Source organism: Cygnus olor, chromosome 23 (assembly GCF_009769625.2).
Source record: "Cygnus olor isolate bCygOlo1 chromosome 23, bCygOlo1.pri.v2, whole genome shotgun sequence".
NCBI lineage: Eukaryota > Metazoa > Chordata > Aves > Anseriformes > Anatidae > Cygnus > Cygnus olor.
Window position 1 is genome coordinate 5,945,952 of NC_049191.1, and position 21,251 is coordinate 5,967,202.

Consider the following 21,251-nt stretch of genomic DNA (forward strand, 5'->3'; position numbering starts at 1 on the left):
TTTTTTTTTTCTTTTGTACGCCCCACACTTCATCTTGAGCAGTGCATGAAAGGGCAGCCTCCAAGCTGAGCGCTGCCTGCATCAGAGGGGACGTGGCTTGTGTTAAGAGCCTGCGGAGGTTCCCTGGGGGTGGCTGTGAGGACGTGATACCCCCAAGAAGCCCGGTGGAGCAGGTGGTGGGGCTCACGGTGCCTTTTGGTTATGACCTGGAGGAGTGACCGCGGTATCAGTCTCATAACTGGAGCTGGGGGTCAGGGGAAGGCAGCCCGGAGGGCTGGGGCAGCCCCGCCGTGCTCTGCAGCTGCTCGCTCCAGCTTGGTGACCTCAGAGGGAGCCTGGAGGGCGCAACTCATCCCTTCCTGGGGCGGGTGTTTGAAATTTGGAAGGGGGTGGCTGAATCACTGGCCTCGGGCTCTGAGGGAAGTGAGAGCGGCACTGGGAGCGTGCCATGGCCCCACGCAGCAGCTAACGCAGCGGGAGGGCTCAGAGCTCGCTGGGGGCAGCCACCCTGCCTCCCTGCACTTCGCTGAAACCGGGCCATGTCCAGTGCTGCTCGCCCAAATCCCAACCTGGCAGGGCAGGACTGGGCTGGGTGCGGGGGTTTGGCCCCTGAGCTCCCCCAGCCCAGCCTGCCTTCAGGCTGCTCCCGTCCCACACCAGGACCCGGCGTGCTCTTGACCTTGACTCCCTGGCTGCCCCGCGGTCAGGCACGTCACATCAGCTGATGCTTTGGCAGACAGCACCCGGCCGGGTTAGTGCTGGAAAGATCACTTCTGCTGGCATGGCGCGTGCTCGTATCCTGAATGATTTATAGCAGAGCTGCCACTGCAGTTAACTAATGTTCCCCCCGAAAAAGCCGGGCTGCGTGTCCATCTGTCACTGCTGCCGCGGTGGCAGCGGGTGGCAGAGACCCCGGGTGTGTCGCACGGCGGGGGCTGCAGTTCTTATCCCACAGAGGGCTCGTTTTGGTCCTGTCTGTTGGGCAGTGGCTGATGCAGGGCTTTTCCCCCATGAGGGTGGTTGAACTGTGGGTGAGGTGTTCGCAAGACCGATGGGTGCCCTGGGAGAAGGCAGCACACACTGCACAGGGGGTGAAGGGGACGGCAATAAATAGCCTATGGGTTTGTATGCCAAAAAGCCTTTTTTTTTCCCACATACACCGGTCACAGTGCTGTAACAACATCGCTTTTATTTTTCCACGTGGGTTCTTCCATTAAAAAAAAAAAAAATAATCCAGGAAACACAACACCCCAACCCCAACCAGCCCCGCGAGACTGCAGCATCGGGGCGACGCGGCCCCGAGGGGTTCGGAGGGCTCCGGCACCGCGGCGAGCCGTGCGCCGCGCGGGGGGACAGAGGCAATTCGGTGATGGATCTGGCACCGGGTGACGGGCAGGGAGCTGGGCTCGGCGCCTATGTCGCCTTCTCGTAGGTGCGGGTGGAGACGACGCTGCCCATGGTGAGAGTCTGGGGGCAAAGACGGAGCGGGGAGGTGAGTACTGGGGGCTGCACCACGTGCAGCGGGAGGCCTTGTGCAGCCCCGGATCTAAAATCCTTTTTATTTCCTTACCAGAATCAACTTCCCGTCCTTCAGCTCCCGCACTAGCGATGTCTCCTTCCCCTCCCACTTCTGCACGTGGACCAGTTTGCCTCCATCCAGCGTGACCACGGACTGCGGAGAGAGAGCAAAACCGCCGTGACCCTCGTGCCCGTGCTCCCAGCTGCCTCGTCCCTGCACCAGGGGAGTGCTGGGGCGCCTCCGGGCGCTGCTCTTCCTCCTGCGGGGCTCAGGGACCGGCTGCGGGTGCCTCCTGATAGCCCTGGGTCCTGCCCTAGTGCTGGCATCCCACCTGGTTTTGACAGCACGGGCCGCATCCTGCCCTGGCCTCCAGCTGGGTCATGGCCCCGGCTGCCCCCGGCGAAGCAGAGGGCACCAACAGCCCCAGCGCGGGCACCGAGCGGTGACCCTGCCCTCCCTGCCCCGCGGCTGGCGCAGGGAGCCCTGCCCAGGGCCGCATCCTGCTCTGGAGCTGGGGCGCCAGGACCTGTTCCCAGCCACTCCCGCGCTGGTTCCGGTGCCGGAGGCGATCAAAGGGGCGGTGCAGGGACCCGTGCGGCTGTGGGTGCTTTGAACCGGAGCGCTGCCTCCCCCCAGGCTGGCAAGGGCTTTTGGGGGGGGGGGCTGAGCTGGCGAACAAGCCCCTGCTCATCCGGGCTGCTGTTTGCACAGCCGCTGCTGTTGACTCAGCCCCAAGAGCCCGGCCGGTGCCAAGGTTAGCGTGACAGCGGGCTCGGCTGCGCCGCGGGGCAGCTCGGCACGGGCGGTGGCACCGGCTGCCTGGCCCCATCCCGCCCTGTCCCCCTTCGCTGCGGTGCTGCCCCGCTGCTCGGTGGCACCGCGGGGCTTCCTCCGCCTCCCGGTGGCATTTCTCAGCTCCAGCCCAGGGGACTGCGTGTCCCCAGCTGCCCCAGCCCCTGCAGCCTCTTGTCCCCTTGCGAACCCTCCCGGGCACCCAGCGCTGCTGCCCTCCTGGAGCTCAGGCACCCGGGGACTGAGCTTGGCTTGTCCCATGGCTCGTGTCCCCGTGCTGCACGGGGCCCCCTGCACCTCGCTGTCCCCGTGGCTCGGGTCCCTGCAGCCCGTGGCATGGGTTCTTCCATGGGTTGGGGCCCCAAATGGCTTGGGTCTCCCCATGGTTAGAGTCTCCCCATGGTTTGGGTGACCCCACGGTTTGGTTCTTCCCACACTTTGGGTGTCCCCGCTGCACAGACGTTCCAGCAGCTCGGGTGCCCCACAGCCCGGGTGCCCCACAGCCCCGCACCCCACACCTCTTGGGTCCCCCCCACTTTGGTTGCTCCTGGCCTCAGGGCACCCCACGGCACATCAGCTCCCTGCTCAGCTGCCCGGGGGCTGCCAGCCCGGGCCCCCGCGCTATTGTTTGCCCTCTGGCCGCCAGCCGAGGGGCGTCTGAAGGGCACGTCCCTGGCTGCTACACCCGTCCCTGCCACACACCAGCAGCCAAAGTGCTTCTAGCATAGTTTCCACCAGCCCGAGCGGAGCGGCCGTGCGCTCGCTGCGGAGCCGTCATGAGATGGAGCGGGCAGGTCGGTTACAAACAGTCGAAGCCGAGCGTGGAAACAGCTCCCAGGGGCCAGACCTGGGCTCTGCTGCTGCCCTGGTCCCCCCGCAGGAGGGGTGGCCCTGGGGGGGCTGAGCGGAGCAGCAAGGCGGAGGACAGGGGCGTGCAGCCGGGTGTCTGCCCAGCACTACCGCCTTGCTCGCGCTCGCCCCGTTTCATCCCATCCTCCCCCTGCACCCAGCCCTCGCGCCTTCCTCCCCGCGGCCCCCGGCTCAGGAAGGCGTTTTGTGTCCAATGAGCCCTGCGGGGGCCCCCGAATCTCTTTTGCAACACCGCCACCCATCTCAGCAGCTCTGGGCGCCGGTTACGGCATCGCCTTCCGCAAAATCCCCGCTGCAAGCGGGGGCGAGGGCGGGGGGGGGGGGGTGGCTGAGCGCCAGGCCCTGGGGGCCACGGTTCCAACGGGGAAAAAAAGGAGGGAGGGAAGGAGACCCCCGGCGTGCCGGGCTGGAAGCAGCGCGCAGCCCTCACCTTGACGTGCCTGTCATCGGCCGTGGTCTCGTCGAACTCCTCGCCCAGCTTGAAGCTGATCTCCGTGTTCTTGAAGGTGCTCTGGGTCTTCACCGTCACCTTGTCGCCCGCCACCTCGATGATGGTGGTGGGTTTGGTCAGCCCGGCCATCTGCCTGGTGGCGAAGCCCACGCCTTTTTTTTGGGGGGGGGGGGGGCCAACGATGCAAAAGGGGGGGGGGTGAGGCGGCGGGGCAGGATGCGGCCGTGCCTGCCCGCATCGCCCCAGAGCCTTCCTGGGCTGCTTGCTCCTGGGAGGGGGGCACGGGGCTGCTGCCCACCGCATCCCCAGGGGGACCTGCTGGGGGAGGGGGTCAGGAGGGGGGTTCCTGGGGGTGCTGGCATCGCTCGGGGCCTCATCCTGCACCAGGAGCTGGTAACGCTGGTGCTGAGCAGGGTGAGGGTGCAGCCGCTGTGTCCCCCCCCCGGACCGCTCCGGGGCTGCGGGCTCATCCTGCCCGGGGCTGGGGGCACCCCCTGCACCCCCCGGGGACATCCCCTCCGCCCCCCTGCTGGAGGCTGCCCGGGGGGGGGGCTTCACCCGCTCCCATCCCCCCTCCCCCGCACGGCACCGGGCTGGGCTCTCCCATTTATATTTTGATTTATTTTTATTTTATTTTTTTATTTCCCCCCATTGCAGCCCCGCAGAAGGCAGCGAGCCCCTCGGCCGCACCCCGCTGGGGAGGCTCGTGCAAGCAAGCAAAAAAAAATCGATAATAAATAAATAAATAAATAAAAAAGGTGGGGGAAAAAAAAAAGGAAAAAAAGGGGAAAAAAAGGGAAAAAAGGGGGGAAAAGTGGGAAAAAGAGGGGAAAGGAAAAAAGGAAAAAAAAGAAAGCGATTTCCGGGCTGCCGAGCCGCGCAGCCCCCCACTCACCCAGCGCCTTCATGTACTCATCGAAGTTGGCCGTGTCCACCAGCTTCCAGGTGCCCACGAAAGCCTCCACCATGGCGAGGTCGCGCGTGTCCCCGTGTCCCCGTGTCCCCGCGGCCCTGTGTCCCCGGCCCCGTCCGCGCCGCCGCGCCCGCAGCTGCCGCCCAGCGCCGCAGGCTCCTTAAATACCGTCCCCATCACATGATGGGGAAGAGGCGACGGGCTCCAGAAATACCCCGGCGGGGACGGGCACCGCTGCCAGCCGCCGCCCCCGGCCCCCCCCCCGGCAGCCCCCGGTCCCCCCCCGGGCACGGCGCCCCCCTGCACGCTGCGGTCGCGAACGCGCGTGGGGCTCCGGGGGGGGGGGGGGAGGGCGCCGGGCGCGGCCGGGGCGCTGCCAGCAGCCGTGGGCTGAGGGTGGCGTGGGCCCCGAGTGGGGAAACTGAGGCACGGGGCGTGGGGTCGGGTGTCCGTGGGGACACCGTGACCCCGTCCCTGCTCTGTGCCCGCGTGGGGGGGGGATGCGGGTGATCGCGGCGGGGCTCTGCGTGGGGGGGACGCTGGGGATCAGAAAAGCCGTGTCCCTGCTCCCACCCCCAACTCCTATTTAACACCTTTTGGACCCCAAAATCGGCCCCAGCCCTGGGGTCCCAGCCCCACTGGGGTCAGGCTTATATTTCTGCAGCCCCGTGGGTGCTGCCCCCCAGGACAGGGTCCCCACTCGTGCCTCGCTGTTCCCACGGGGCCGGTGACATCCGTGCGCTCCCCACCGCGCCCCCCCCTGCCTCAGGCTCCGGTTGCAGCCTGCCCGGGGATCGCTGTGGCAGTGGGATTTTGTGTCCCCTGCCCCACTGGGCACCCGGCCGGGCTCGGCTGTCACAGCTCACGGGGGACGAGCCTCCTGCTGCCACCCTGTCCCTGCCAGCGGTGCCCTGCGGTGACAGCTCCGGGGGTCCCGGGGGTCAAAGTGTCCCCAGCCCAGAGCCAGACCCCTGCTGGGCCCCCCACGTGGGGTTGGGTGGCTGACACCTCGGGGACACGTTTGTCCCAGGAAAGGGGTGAGGGCAGAGCCGGGGGGGGGGGGCGGGTCAGGCTCCTCCTGCCCAATTTCGGTCCATGGGGTCATGGGGTTTGGGGTCCGGGTGGGAGGCGTTGGGTGTCCCCAAGCCCCTGCACTGCAATGGGCATCGGGGGCAAAGCGACCAAGTCTGGGTGAGACGCAGGGACGCTTGGTCCCTTCCCCCGGCCCCAGGGTGTCACCGCAGACACCCAAAAATAGCCGGGGGCTCAAGTTCAGCCTCCTCCCAAGGGCCCCGGGGAGGGCTGTGAGCGGGAGCCCCTGTCCCCTGGGGAGGACGGACAGCAGCCCCAGTGGGGAGGGAGAACACACGGCGCGTGGCTACACGGAAAATGCGCACAGTTTATTACCCAAACCAGTCCTCGGGGAGTCGACCAGCCGCCCCCCGCGGGGCTCAGCGCTCTCTGAACACCCTGGTCCTGGTGCCGCAGGGTGGGGACAGCCTGGAGGGGACAAACAGGGCAGGGGGCTGTCACCTGTCCCTGCTCCCCCCCCCCCCCAGTGCTGTCCCTGGGCACCAGCGTGCCAAATCCGCACAGCCCTGGGCTCCGCACGTGCACCCAGCCTTCCCTCGAGGCAGCGGGATTGTGAGACGTGGATGTGCACGCGCACAACACCCACGCGCATGGACACACACCCGCAGGAGCACCCATGCACGTGGACACACACCCACGGGGACACCATCGCACACTGACACCACGCACACGGACACCCACGGGTACGGACACCCACAGGCACGGACACCCATCCACAGCAGCACCCCCACACACGAGCACCCACGCAGGTGCACGTCCACACATGGGGACACCGTGGCACACAGACACCCGTGTGCACGGACGCCCACGGGCACAAACACCCATGCACACAGACACCCACACACACAGCCACGCAAGTGAGCACCCATACACACGGCCACCCACCCGCAGAGGCACCCATGCCTTATTGCACACTGACACCCACGTGCACACACACCCACGCACATGGGTGCACAAAGGTGCCCGCACACAGGGGTGCCCATGCCCCCAGACACTCACCCACAGGAGCACCCACTCGTGCCCACACCCACGGAGACCCACGGTGGCTCTGGGTGCCACCCACCCCGCACAGCTCTCGCCCACCCCGACGCCGGGCAGAGCTGGGCTTTGGGTTTTATTTGCTGGTCCCACGGTGACAGTTTTGAGAGCCCCCCGGCCGTGCCACCAGCCCTGGGGACAGGCTGCATGGTCCGTCCTGTGCTGCGGGTGGCCCTGGCAGGAGGGACGGGGCGATGAGTGGGGCTGGGGATGCCCAAAACAGCATCGCCGTGCTCACACCATCCAAAATCACCCGCATCCCATGGCAGGGATGTCGCCTTCCCAGAGGGTGGCTTTGCAAGGGGCTCCCAGTGCCTGGGACTTGGAGAAGCAGCTGAGGTCCCATCTGCCCCGGGGCAAGGAGCACCCTGGGGTGCTCGGCTCCATGGGGGACCTCTTGGCGAGGTGCTGGCTGCTGGGGGGCTGCACTCTCCGGACCGTTGATGCCCCCCTCTTTATCCTCAAAAAAAAAAAGTTAAAAAACAAAAAAAAAATGGATCCTGGATCACCCACTGGAAAAAGGACAGGACACGGACGTGGTACCCAAAACATCACAGTGAACAACACACTCAGACAAACCCCCCCAGGGCTGCTCGTCACGCTCCTGGCGTAGCCCCCCCGGCACGGCCGCTGCCGAGAGGAGGAGAAACGCCCCCCCCCGGCGCAACCCCTCCGCTTGCTTCTGCCCACGCCATGGCAGAAGATGTCCTCCCGCGGGGCCAACGTCCCCGTCCTCGCCCCCCGGCGCGGGTGTGAAGCGTCCCTCGGTCCCCGCGGGTCCCCGCGCGGCTCCTCTCCCGCGGGGCGTGGGCGATGCTGTGGCTGCATGGCACCCCGGGAGGGCCAGCAGGCTCCGGCCGTGCCAGGAAAGCTGGGCTGGTGCTCCACGGCCTCCCTTCTCCCCGGCGGTCAGAAACGCGGCCCCGAGCGGGGTTAGGACGTATCCTTCAGCTCGGGGCTTCGGGGCTGTGGCGGGGGCACCTCCGCGGAAGGTGACTGCATCTCCTGGGAGCTGCCTGCGGTGGGTGGAAGGAGGGCGGTGAGCGGCTCCGCTGCGTCCCCCCCACGTCGCCCCCGGCCCTGCCAGCACCCACCTGCGCTCAGCGACATCTCGGCCAGCTTGAGGGGCAGGTCGGAGGGGCTGACGCCCGCCGGCGAGCCCAGGATGTCGGGCAGGGCATTGCGCCGCCCGGTCCTCCCGGAGGATGCGAAGTCCAGCACTGGCTCCACCTCGGTCATGCTAGCCCTGGAGAGACACCGTCCCCTCCCCGTCAGCGTCCCCGCGGGGTGGTGGGGACCCGGCGAGCCCTTCCCCATGGGGCTGCCCCATCCCCAGCGCCCAGCTGGAAGATTTGGGCACTGGAAGACCCCCTGATTGCAGCATCATGGAAGAAGGGGATGCACAGGGGTCCGGGACCCTCCACCCCGCCACGTCCTCATCCAGCATCCTTACCGGGCGCCCTCCAGCCTGGCCCGGCTGCTTCTCCGCGGTGCCCTGGGTGCTGCTCTGCTCCCCGGCCTGTGGCTCCCAGGGGCTGCGTGGGGATGGGGGCTGCGGGCTGGGTCCCCCCCGGCTCCAGCCTGCGGGAGGCAGAGCAAAGGGTGAGCGAGAGCTCCTGGCTCGGGAGGGGAGAGGCTGCGTGGCACCCAGCACCCTCCTCCTGCATGTCCCCCTAAAACAAGCCAGGGAGTAAAGCAGGGAGACCTCGGTGGCAGGCAGGAGATGGGGATGGCGGGGAGGGATGGAGGGACGGAGGGACGGAGAACAGAGCTGGGGACACGGAGGTGGCACCTGGCTGGGAGCTGTGACCGCAATGGGGGCTGAGAGGGCACCGAGGGACCGGCTGCTCAGCCAGGAGTGAAGGATGCGCTGTCCCCAGCCTGGTCATGCACAAAACGGACCCCCCAATGTCCCCTGGGGAGCGGCTCTTGCTGCTGACAGCCCCTCTGAACCCCCCCGGGATGGCAAGCGGGGGGACATCAGCTCTGGCCGGCCCGGCACGCATCGCTGCCAGGCCCTCTGGGGAGGTTTGCTCGGCACCGAAAAATATTTGGGACTTCTGCACAAGGCTTTCTGCAGGCTGGAGCTGCAGATGAGCATTGCGGTGGGGACAGGGGTGGCACGGACAGCACTGGGCTTGGTCCCCCCTCCCCGCAGCCCCTCCGCCAGCCCGCGTTCCCCTTGGGTGTTGCTTCATGGGGTGAGTTCAGGATTGCCCTCCCTCCGGAGTCGGTGGTGTGCCGGGGGGAAGCAGGCAATGCCCAGGAGCCCTGCCGCTGTCCCCCAGCCCTGCTGCCCCGGGGAAAAACTCACCGCTGTCCCCCTCGGAGCAGCTCTGGGGCGGACGGCGAGTCGCGGTCCCCGCGTCCGTGGGAGCAGGCGGGACGAGTGACCCCAGCTCGGGCTGCGGGCGAGGAGAAGGTGAATGATTAACCCGGGCTGTGAGTCACGGGGCAGGATCCAGCCCCGCGCTGCCTCAGGGCCGGACGAGAAACCCCGGGCCCCTTCAAATGGGGAAACCGAGGCACGGGAGCAAGGTGCAGGTGTGATAAAGGCAGGGGCTGGGGCTGCAAACGGGCACAACCGATGGCACCCTGCGGCTGCGTGTTTGTGCGTCAGCACACGCGTGTGTGTTTGTGTGCTCAGGCTGTGCTGCTGGATGTGAGCACATGTATGTGTGTGTACACAGGGATGTACATGTCCATATGGCTCTGAGCTGGATCTGTGCACACAAGGAACCCTCTGGCACGTGTATGTGCACTCACAGAGCACTGCCATATGTATGTGCACGCAAGGCACACGTGTGTGCACCTGTGGTGCCCCATGGACCACGTAAGTACATGCATGGTGCCCTCTGGCACGCGTGTGCACCCCTACATCAGCACCAGGGCTGCTGCCAGAAGCTGTTAGCACCAGAGGGGTGTCACCTCTGGCTCGCAGCACTTCTCATCCCTCCACACACAGCCAAGTTCCCCTCTTTCGCCCCACACCAAGCACCCCACAGCTCCGTGCCCTGCCTGGCAGGAGCCACCGGCCCAGCAGCGCCCTGCTCCAGCCCCAGCACACGGCTGCAGCATCCGAGCTGGTGCAGGAGCATCCCTGGCGGTGCGGGAGCACCCGCTGTGTCGCCCTGGCAACCATTTGGGAACAGGGCCTGGCTGCTCACGTACCGGCCAGCGGGGCGGTGTGAGCGTGAGGGTGTGCACAAGCATGCTCACGCACATCCATAAACTCATGCACGCACATGCGTGCACGCAAACACGCAGAGATGCATGCACACGTGCGCACCCATGCAGAAATGCATGTACGTACACGAGTGCACGTGCCCTCACGCTACACACACACACACACACACACACACGCACACGCAGTCGCCCGCTCTGTGTGCCCAGCCAGGCACATCCCATCAGACAGGAGCCCTGCAGGGCTGGATCAAAGCTGCTTCCCGGCAGCCCCCCGCGGCTCTCGCTGGCTCCAGCACTGCAGAAACGTGCGGTGACATCCCCCAGGACCCGGCTGGATCCTGCAGCCGTGTCTCCTGCAGGAGCAAGGTCCAAGGTGCCAACGGCTGCCCCGTGCCCAGTGCTTCCCCTGGCCCCGCAGGCAGGGAATTAACCCCACTGCAGGGCAGATAATGTTGCATAAACCCCAGCCTCCGCCCTGCAGTGGGATTTCCCCTCCGAGCAGGGACGTTTCCGTGAGGCTTAGTGTGGCCTCTATTTTAAAAGACTCCGGGAGTCACATGGAAGGTCCTGGGGCTGCTGGCTCACGCTGTAATGCCCCTAATGGGATAGAGGAAGGTAGCGCAGAAATAGGTTTTAATCCCCCTGATAGATGGGCTGCAATTTAGGATGCTTGGGTGGGGTGGAGAGAGGACACGGCATGGGGACACAGCACCTTGAGCATCCCTGACAGCGCTGGAGTTCTATGAGAAGCACCAAGGATCATAAAACTCACAGGAAAACAGAGAGGATGGGCAAATCCTACCCTGGCTGTGTCGCTGCCAAACACAACTCCCCCCCAGGGCACATAAAATAAATGATCCGGGGTGTTCAGGATGGAGGGGACATCACGGCCTCGGCTGTGGAGTTTTGCCCTTAAGAGGGATTCATTTAATCACAGGAATAAGGATTTTCCTTTTAACTTCTAAGTGGATAACGGATCATTTACTAAGCTGCAAGTGTGGGTTTGGGCCATTTAGGTTCTTGGGTTGCCTTTTGAGGATGTTTCTTCACACTCTTTACCTCCAATGGAAAAGGTCAGCGTTGTGTCCTCCGGTGGATGGAAGGCTGGAAAAGCTGCAGCCCACAAGGAACCTCCAAAAATCCACCCACAACCCCACGATGTTGAGATTATTAGGAGATGATGAGCGCAATTAAAAATGGGAAGGGTTCATTAACCATAACATTGGACACCAGTGAGGGCTGCGAGCTGGGAAGCACAGAGCTGCCCCGTATCAGAAGAGAACGGGAGCATCGGCCAGGAAAACCAGCGGTGGGCAAAACCCAACGGGGCTGATCTGAGCCCACCCAGCAGCCCCTGGAGCCTGGAACAGCAGCTGGCCATAATTAAACACCGGAGGCAATGTGGAGAGCTGGAGATCTCCCACAGCAGATTGGTCTTGGGGTTTTTGGGAGGTGATCTGGTGCCTTTGCCCTGGTGCAACCCCAAAGCGTCAAGCCATGGCCCCGTGAGCTCACCCCAAATGCTGCCCAGCCTGAGAATTAGAAAAATTAGAGAAATAGCTGCCGGGCTATATTACACCCATCCTTGCAGCGTGACCCACTCTCCTTTATCTCCAGGGCTCCTGCTTGTGCTTGAATTTGGGGGATTTGCCTCCCCCACCAGTTCTGGGCACGCCAAAGTGTCTCTGCTTCACCTGGAGGAACCCTCTCCTTCCTTCCCCCTGCTCCATCCCCAGTCCCCGTCCCTTCCCCGCAGGTAGGCAGGACCGCATCTAGGGGATCTTCCTCTCCAGACCTTTGCTTGTTTCGACCCATCCCTGCTAATACAGCAGTCCTGAATTATTCCAGCCCAACCGCCCCCTAGGTTACACGGACATCTTCCACCTCCCTCCACGTGCACCTGCCAGCTGGAGGCTGCTTGAGTATTGGCACCTGGAACCGGTACGGGGCCATCAGGGAGAACGAAGAGCCCCAAAATGGGAGGCCGATCATCCTGATCCTCTGTGATCCTCTGTGATCCTGGGTGCCACCCCGGAGGGGGGCACAGGAGGTGATGTGCTGCCGAAATCCACCGGGTCCCGCGGAGCAGCGAGCGCTGTGGTGCTGCTCCGTGGATCTGTCCCAGGATCTGAGCTCGGGGCTGACAGCGAAGCGCAGCTGTATTTAATGCCCTCATTAAAAGCCAGGAAAAATCCAACCTGAGTCTCTCCAGACAGGATTCCAGGCTGTTTGCATAAACTGTCACTTTTGCTTATAATGCTGAAAACACAAATCAGAGCAAGTCCTGCTCGAGGGGAACAGTGAGACCAGCTCGTGCTCTCGCCGACATCCCAACTCAAAGCTTCCCCGAGCATCTGAAGGGCAAACCAGACGCTGCCAACATGAATCTGGATGCCTTCATGAGACAGAGGCATTCCCCAGCCCTGCAGACCCCGATGCGTTCATGTCCGTGCCCTAAGCCATGGGGCAGTATGGCCTCCAAAGGCTGCAGAAATTCCCTGCAGACCTGGGCTGGGCCAGGCTGGGGTGGGAAAAGTGCCTGGGGGGAACTCAGCAGCTTAATCCCAACAGAGCCCTGACGAGCACCTGTCAGCCAGGATTTCCTAGAAGTTCATAAATTGATAAAATTGAGTCATGTCCCCCCAGGAGCAGCAGCCCCTGCGAGATGAAGGGTGTCTGCGCTGGCCTGGAAGCACCGGGGATCCGAATGAATGAATGAGAGATGCTCCCTGGTTCCTTCTCAGAAATGCTCGTCTTAATAATTTCCAAATATTGATAGGACAGGGCACAGCCCCGTCTGGGTGTGTCCCAGTTGGGCACCAAAGGGATGCAGTCGCACAGAGGACGCGCACACACATCCCAGCACACGAGCCCCCAGCCCCGTGGCACAAAGCAGAGCCCAGGACTGCGAGTGCCGTCCCCCACCAAGCTCCATCTCTTGGGAGCTGGGGATGGGGCCCTCGGAAGTTTTTTGGCTCGGTGGGCTCACGCCTGGCTGAAATCATCCCCCCAGCCTCCAGGCACGATGCTGACCCCGTCCCTTATCAGGACCAGCGTCGTACCCCTGTGTCGATGCATTCTGATGGTGCCAAGTGGCCTCCTTGCCCCTGGGCATCGCATTTGTCCATCAGACTGCAGCACCCCTGGTTGTCCCATCCTCTGCGGGTTCCCCCCTGCCTGCACGAAAGCAGCGGGGCCAGGAGCAGCCGTTCCCAAAGCTCCCAGGCTCTGAAAGCAGCCGGGGATGTCCTCATCCCAGGGAAGGATGGATGCTGCTCCTGGGACACCCTGGGCTTTGCCAGCCCCTGACCTCTTTCAGGGCTTGAGACCAGCACTGCCTACACCCCCGTCGGCTAATGACCTCTAATTGCTGGCAGAGCCGTGTGTCCGGAGGAGGACAGAGTGTGAGGACAGGAATTTCTTCCTGTAACTTCCCTTCCACCACGTCTCAGTTGCAAAGAAGGTGATCTAATGGGAGGTAATTACATTGATTGAGCCCTCGGTAATACAGCTCCCACTGTAACCTTTAGTTAGCTGCTCTGATGACGGTACAAACTATAATTTTACATAATAAACGTGTCACCCACATCTAAATTGGTTTCATTCTTTAGCAGTCTCAGGCTCCCTCCTTGGCAAATGGCTCTTCAGCAGCTGCTCCTGCCGGAGCCAATGGACCCGATCCAAGGGGACGGGGACACACGGAGCCTCTTCCCAGCCTCTCCCAGTGCAAACCCCATTTCTCCATCCCCAATCCCGCAGCCCGATGCTGCTTTCACTCACAGCCTCTCGTCCTGGTTCCCACGCTCACTGTAACCCAGATGCCGGGTGCTTTGCAGCCTGATTTTGTTCCCTGTCAGCACCCACTGGGTTGGCAGCTGCTGCGTCCTCCCCAGGGAGCTGTGCTGGGCATCCCTGGCCACAGGCTGCTGTCACCAGGAGGGCACTGTGCTCCCAGTCCCGGAGCTGGGGACCGTTCCCTGATCCCTGCAGCCGGGTTGGGGTGAACACACCCAGCAGCGATGCACCGTGCCTCCCATCCCTGAGCACCACGCTGACGCTTGCACCACATCCAGGAAGCACGTGGGGCTCCCCGGCTTGCTGCCTCCATCCCAGCCCCACACAGGTCTCCCCACCCCGCAGGATCCCCTTCCTCCAGATCCCTGGATCTGCTGAATCCAGAGACACTTCTGGGGACACTGCTCCCTAAAACACTCCAGCTCCTGGCCCAGCCGGGCTGCTCACCCCACAGGGAGCTCCGCTCAGCCCGCGGGTGCTGCTGCTCAGCTGGGTGTTTTGGGAACTGGGAGCGGGCTCCTCGGCTGTGCCAAAACAGCAGAGCATGTGCAGGAGCTCGGATAATTCTTTGGGGAGCCCAGCCAGCTGATGGCTTGTGGGGCCGCGGGCTGCAGCTGGGACCCGTGGCTTCCTGGGGACCCCCTCTTGGGTACCAATGCGCCCACCCGCTCCCCGGCAGCTGGCAGGATTTCTCCTTCCCAACACAACTCACCCAGAAAGGGAGGTGGAAACCATCCCGGGGGTCCTACATGTCCCGCTCCCCGGCACATCCCCTCGAGGGGACGGATTTGGCTTCCCATGGGTGGGAAGGGAGAGGGAGACATCACACGGAGGTGGGCTGAGCCTGCAGATGCTTCCCCCCTACGTGGGCGCTTGGAGCATCTCCGGGATTCCCTGCTGCAGGAGCCATCCCCAGCACTGCCCACCCGGCCCCGGGAGCTGGCAGGGAAGGGTTTGAAAGCCAGGGAGGGGAGAGATCTGGGATCAAAGGCATGGTTTGAAATCCCCAGCCCTGTGCTGTCAGCGGTGATGGAGCGGAGCCGGAGCAGCTGTGCCTTGGCTGAGCCCAAGCCACCTGCCTGAGGGACACGGGCACCAGGAGCCAAGGTCAGAGCGGGTGGTGGAGCCCGTCCCCATCCCGGTGACACCATGAGACGTCCTTCACGGTGTGTGTGTGGAGGCAGGGCAGCACCGAGGGCAGCACCCCACAGCCCAGAGCGCCCTGTCCTGCAACGGTGGCTGCGACCCACGTGCCACCAGGACGTTTGGGCTCCTGCAGCAGGGGATGTGCTGCCACCTCCCACCGCTCCCCTGGGCAACCCCATGTCCCTGCCACTTCCCGAGGACCCCGGTTTGGAACAGGCAGGGCACCCCCGTGACAGCAAGGGCTGAGCTGTCCCTCGGCGGACAGCCCCAAGGTCACAGGCTGTGAGTCCTTGGTGGGGCAGGGGACAGCCGAAGCAGCCATCCTGCCCCTGCACCCCCTCGGTGGCACTGCCACCCAGCCAAGGGTACAGGAGCCAGCTCCGGGGGCCAAAGGGAACCCGATCCAACCAGTCACGGGGGCAACCTGCCAAAGCGCTGCCCTGAAGGCAGCAAGGAGGGGTTGTCCTGGGAAACCCCTTGGTCCCGAGGGGATGCCTGGATGCCCAGGGGGAAGGCGTGGGATGAGCAGGGGGAGCGGCGCTCAGCCCACGCCGGCTGTCCCAGCGCTCCCCGCTGCCTGCGTCCCCCTGGCCCCGAGGGGGGAACCTGCTCTCAGCCTGGGTTCAGGGGCGCTTGGAGGGGGCTTGGAGGTAGCTGAGGTGAGCATGGAGTGGGGCGGAGGGGACGGCGGTGAGCCTGGGACCTGCCAAGGAGGAGGGGGCTGGGGGTGACGGGGCCAGGATGGGCCCGAGGTGCTGCCCCGGGACGGATGAACCTTGCTCAGCGCCTGACCGCTGCTCACCCGGAGCCACCCTGGAGCCACCAGCCTCCGGGCAGGATGGGGGACACCACCGGACCCCTGAGTGACACCACCAAGCCCTGCTCAGCACCACAGCCTGCTGCAAACTTTCATCCCCCCGGCCCTCAGAGCACCACCATGCCCTGAGCACCCCCCTCTCCTTCCTCTCTTGGCCCTGCTGTGCTGCCACGGAGGGGGCCAGCACCCAGGCTGGGCTCAGGGCCTCCTTGCACCCACAGCACCCGCACCCAGCACCCAGCAGCTGCTCACCTGGGCTGTGCAGGATCTGGCGTCGGTGTTGATACTGGTGCCGGTGTTGATACTGATGGTGGTACTGGTGCTGATGGTGATGCCGGTGCTGATGGTGATACTGGTGCTGGTGCTGATGGCGATGCCGGTGTTAATATTGATGCTGACGGTGATGCTGGTGCTGACGGTGATACCGGTGCTGATCTAGGTGCTGACGCCGGTGTCAATGGTGATGACAATGCCGATACCAGTGCCGGTACCGGTGTGGATACTGGTGCCGGTGCTGATGCTGGTGTCAAGACTGGGTCTGATGTTGGTTGCCGATACCGGCGTGGGTCCTGGTGCTGGTGCCGGTCCCGGTGCTGATGCCGGTGCGGATACCGGTGCCGATACCGATGCCGGTGCTGCCGGTGCCGATGCTGATGCCGGTGCCGGTGCCGGTGCCGAGGGGGCCGCCCGAGCCCCCCCGGGGCGCAGGGCGCGGAGCCGCCCGCACAATGCCGCGGGTCCCCGCCGCCGCCGCCGCCTCCCGCACGGCCCACGCGCGGCACGGGGGGGCCGCCACGCACCGGGCCCCCCCGCCGCCCCGCCCTCCCCCCGCCGCCCCCTCCCCACCGCCTCCCCGCGGCTGCCGCGACCCCGCCGGGACCCCCCCGGCCCCCGGGCAGGCTCGGAGGGGGCGGGGGGGACGGGGCCCCCCCCTAGCCGGGGCCGCCCCGCAGCCCACCCCCGGCTGGCCCCGCACTTGGACGCTGCCCGCCCGGGGGTGCCAGCGCCGGGGCTGGGCGCATCCTTCTCTGGCCCCCCCCCCCCCCCCCCCCCCGGGAAGGAAGGGAAGGGAAGGGAAGGGAAGGGAAGGGAAGGGAAGGGAAGGGAAGGGAGGGAAGGGAAGGGAAAGGGAAGAAGGGAAGGGGTCGGGTCCCAACCTCCCCGCCCTCTCCCCTCCGGGCACCCTGCTGGGAAAAAAAAGGGGTGAAAGCCCCGTTACGCCTGAAGTGGGTCCTTGGCTGCAGCCCTGGGGACAAAAGGGGGTCCCACGACTCCGGGGCGGGGGAGGCCAAGGAAGGCGCTGATGTCCCCAGCCCGCACCTCTCGGTGCTTTGCTTTCAGCCCGGACCCGTTTCCAGGGTCGGAACCTTTGTAAGGAGAGGCAATAAGGCGGCTGCACCTCCCTGGGGTGCGGGGCTGGGAGCCAGGCTTAGGGATCGTGGGTCCGGCCGCTGAACCCTCCTGGGGCACCCGCGTGGGGCTGGGGTGCAGCAGGGCTGCGGGGTGGGCGATGTGGGCTCCCCACCTGTCTCCTCATCTGGGCCAGAGCGGTGAAGGAGGAGAGAGGGCTCAAAGAAATTCACATTTGCAAGCAGGAGCAGCAAAACACCTCCCCAGGCCCCAAAATGTCCCCTCCTGGCTCTCGGGGAGTCCCCAGGGGTGGGGAGCTCGGTCCTGAGCCGGGCTTACAAGCTCTGGGGCTCAGCAGGGCCTGGCTGCAGGAGCACGAGGTGCTCACCAGCAATGCTTTCCCAGGCTCTGCAGCCTCCAGCAAGGCAAATTTTTCATGCCCCGCGGTGCTGGGGTCGCCCAGGGACACCCTGCCCTGCCGCTCGGGCACGGTGACGGGCGGCGCGCGGCTCCCGCACTGCCAGCAGGGAGGGAGCCTTCGCCAGCTGCTATTTTTAGCTATTTTTAGCTGCTCACACTCTGCTTTCTCCTTGACTGTCTCCCCTCTCCGGAGCAGTCTCAGGCCAGGCATCGGCGGGAGGCGATGTTTATCCTGGCACCTGATGGCTGTGACACCGGCTGTCGCAGGGAGAGGGGGGCGGCTGCCATCCCCCTGCCCTGGGAAACGTGTCGGAGCGGGGAGGGGGCACTGGGGGGGACTGGGAGGGGACACTGGGGGGAAGCCTCCTCTTTGGGGAGGGCTGGAAGGGAGCCACGCTGGGGTGTGAGCAGGGGGATGCGGTCCTGTCCCCCGCTTCATCCCTCCGCATGCTCAGGAACTCCCGTTTTGGAGAGGTTTGCAGGCCCCGCTGGAGCACCCAAGGGTGGCTTTCCCTTCTGGGTGCCCCCAAGGGATGCTCTGCCCTGGGGGAGCTGGGGGAGAGCTACAGCACTGCCCCCATTTCCACCGCCTGAGCACCCACATGCCACTGCGGGCCCCTGGGGATGGCCAGGCCGAGGGAGCTGGGTAAACTGAGGCAGCGCAGAGGTGAACGGAGAGCAGGGACAGGGGCGCTCTGACCAGTCGGGTCCCAGCTTTGCAGTGCAGCCTCCTGGTGCAGTGAGCAGCAGGATCTCCAGCTCAGAGCCCTCTGGGCAGGGTGAGCATCACTGATGGGGGTACCCGAAACAAAACACTGATGCCCCCGAGACCCTTCTTTATCCATCGGGGCAGCAAAGCCAGCAAGGACGGGGTCAGACAGCTCCCCATCTGCCACCCACTTTAAATTATGTTTGCTACTAAGGAGAAAGGCCCAGAAGACGGTGGAAACAGGCTCGGGAGTGTTTGATCTGAGCCACCACCCCTCTGCTGGTCCCCCTGGGGAGGGATGGAGGTGACAAAGCAGAGGCAGGCAGGGAAGGAGTGGGTTTGTTTTCCTGCAGGTCTGATCTGGGCCAAAAGTCACCTCGGAGGGAGAGCAGCGCTTTGCTATTCCTCTGTCAGACCTCTCCTCGTATTTTCCAGCCCTGTTTAGGCCCTGATTTCTTGCAGGGTACACAGGCAATGTAGAGGAAAGGTTATTCCTGAGCTGAGCTCACCGCTGGGCTGAGTCAGTCCCTCCGCTGAGGCTGCCCAGGTTTCGCTCTAGGAGGGCAGACCAGGGCAGCAAGGCGAGTCCTGGGGGGGGGAAAAAAAAAAAAAAAAAAAAAAAAAGGTGTGTATGAGTTAACGGAGCATAAACGAAGCATCTGAAAAGCTGTCTTAATGGGCACAAAGAGCTAAAGTCTGTTGTTCGTGCTCCAGTAACTTCCGGTAACTGGGAACTGCTGTGTTGGCAAACTGGCCGAAATCCCTGAAATTGCCGAGCATGGGGACAGCGAGTGGCCATCGCAGAGTGCCACCTGTGTGGGGCATGGTGCTTCCTCCTCCTCTTCCTCCTCTTCCTCCTCTTCCTCTCCTCCTCCTCCTCCTCCTCCTCTTCCTGCTGTGGCAGGGATTTGTGCAAAGCTCCCAGCGCCCGGCTTGGGCTTTTTTTATCCCTGGCTGCTCTTCCATTGACATTCCTAGCTGTGCCACCGGCTTCAGCGCTGCTCGCTAACCCCTTTTACAGGGAGCTAAATATAGCCCAGGCAGCCAAGGAAAATCTGCTCGGCTGGGCACGTGGGGCTCGGCAGCGCTTCTGCAGCCTCGGCTGGTGCCGGGAGGGTGCGGGGTCTGGGTGGTGGCAGTGCTCACCCTGTCTTCTTGTCCCTGTCCCCATCCACGGTGAGCATTGTGGCACTGCTTACTTTGATGCATGCCGTGGGATCTCACCCCTCTCCCTGCCCCAGCATCACCATTTCTGTCCCACCTGGGTTTTCCTGGGGTACATCCATCTGCACTGGGGCATTTTAGGCTGGGGAGTGGTTGGAGTTTGTCATCAGCCCTGCTCCTGCCAGCAGGATCACAGCACAAAGCCCCAGCTCGCTGCTGTGCCTAATAAAAAACCCCGTGCGGCTCCGGGGATGCACGTGGGTGCTGTGCAAAACGCACGGTGCGGGGAGTGAAGCCAAGCCCTGTGGCACCCATGGGCTCGCTGCTGTCCTGTGCCATGGAAGGAAGATGTGGGGATGTTGTGGGGTCTGCCAAGGGGTGGATGTGGGGTGGAGCAGCCCCTCGGCACCCTTGTGCGTGGGTGCAGCCTGGTTTCTGCCTCTGCTGCCAGCCAGCTGCTTCCACCGGAGCCACGGACTCGTTAAGAAGACACTGATCTAATTGTCCCCACATTGGTGCTGCTGTTTTTTGTTTTTTTTTTTTTCCTTTTTCTTCCTTTAAACAGAAAGGAACGAGGCAAAATGCTGACTAGAGAAATCTAATTGGATCCCCATGGCTCATTAGACATTTCTCCAAAAGGAATAATCGTTAAATCTGAAAATGAGCAGGCTAGGAAACGGCTCATGGCGTGCACAGCTTTTCACAGGCTTCTGCACACCCCCTGCAAGCCCTGTCTGGGCCACGTTTGTTGAGACACCTGGTGGCACTGGGGACACCCCATCACCTGTGGGACTGGTCTGTCGTGGTGCACAGAGCACCATGTGCTGGGGTGGGAAACGCACGTGGGGAGCTGGGGGGATCTGTTCCAGATTTTGGGAAGACATCCCGGGAAAGCAATGCTCAGACCTGGAGCTGGGGTGAGCTGGGGCTGGCAGGAGCTGAAAATGTCTCAAAGATGGAGTTACGGCTGCAAAAAAAGAACCACGTCCTCTTGCCAGGTGGAGCACGGGCACCTCCAGGTTGTGCCCTCACCCCACTGCCTGCTCCCCCACCTCCCTGCCCCTCCATCTCTATCGATTTGGATCCTGGGGCCTTGGAGATGCAATTTAGCTGATCGTGGAGCCTACCCTCCCCAAATTTTCCACCCCGTGGGAGAGCCAGCAGTCGCTGTGATGGTGCAGAAGCTCCTACATGATGCTCCAATCCATCACCGGCCCCGCATCTGGCCACCGCAGTGAGAAGGACAAACGGCATCCGTCCTGACTTGGCAGGGAAATGCGAAGGCAGCTGGGAGCCCTGCCTGCGAGCACGAGCTGAATAAAGCTTCAAGGGCAGAGGGTGGCCAGAAATTCTTGGTCCTTTGCTTTCCTGGCTGGGAGAGGCTTTGGGGAAAGGGTCACAGCCTGTTGGGTGATGAGCACTAGGTTTGGTGGTGGTCTGTGGCTTTTCTTATTGAAAGCAGCAGCCGTGGCAGCCCCACTGGCCCTTAAGGCATCCCAAATTGGCAGAAGGGCCTCAAGGAGGGTCCAGGCTGCTGAAGGTGTGCTTGGCTGCGGGTTTCTTTTGAGGGCCGTGGGCTGCAGGATGGGAGGTCGTGGTCTGGGGGCTGCCAGGAGGGAGGTCATGGTCAACACAAGTGACAAAGCAGGGGCTCGGGTGCAGAAGGCTTTGCAGGTTGGTGGTGGCCACCCCAGAATCATTCCGGATGAGAGCCGTCTCCCAGCAAACAGCCCTGCTGCCCAACCCTTCCTTTTTTATCCACTGGGTTTGAATCCCTGCTCCCGTGATGCTGAGCACGCTGCCTCTGCCCGTAATTAAAGGCCCTGCAATCACCCGTCCCCAGTCCCGTGGCTGTTCGTTACAGAAGAGCTTAGCGCAAAACTAATTCCCCGACTCAAAGGCGTCCTTAGATAAGGGGGAGATGCTTCAGTCTTGGGACTTTGGCATTTATCCTTCCCATCCCAGGCTGGCTTTGTGCTTGTCCACTCC

General features: G+C 63.7%; 1 protein-coding gene across 1 annotated transcript; it reads right to left on the reverse strand.

Moving 5' to 3' along the window:
• Positions 1-1,172: 1,172 nt before the first annotated feature.
• FABP3 (fatty acid binding protein 3) lies at positions 1,173-4,711 on the reverse strand. Its single transcript, XM_040534992.1, has 4 exons — positions 4,528-4,711; positions 3,612-3,784; positions 1,571-1,672; positions 1,173-1,467 (listed from the first exon to the last, which is right to left on the reverse strand). The coding sequence occupies exons 1-4, from the start codon at positions 4,598-4,600 to the stop codon at positions 1,414-1,416; spliced, it is 402 nt and encodes a 133-aa protein (XP_040390926.1). The 5' UTR covers positions 4,601-4,711; the 3' UTR covers positions 1,173-1,413.
• Between the last annotated feature and the right edge of the window lie 16,540 nt (positions 4,712-21,251).

What these genes read in the sequence shown, in the direction of transcription:
- FABP3 (XM_040534992.1), bottom strand. Translation starts at nt 4,600, where the DNA reads ATGGTGGAGGCTTTCGTGGGCACCTGGAAGCTGGTGGACACGGCCAAC. An exon ending in TGAGTACATGAAGGCGCTGG is followed by an intron (nt 3,785 to 4,527) that starts GTGAGTGGGGGG and finishes CCCAAAAAAAAG; the next exon opens with GCGTGGGCTTCGCCACCAGG. An exon ending in CCGATGACAGGCACGTCAAG is followed by an intron (nt 1,673 to 3,611) that starts GTGAGGGCTGCG and finishes CTCTCTCCGCAG; the next exon opens with TCCGTGGTCACGCTGGATGG.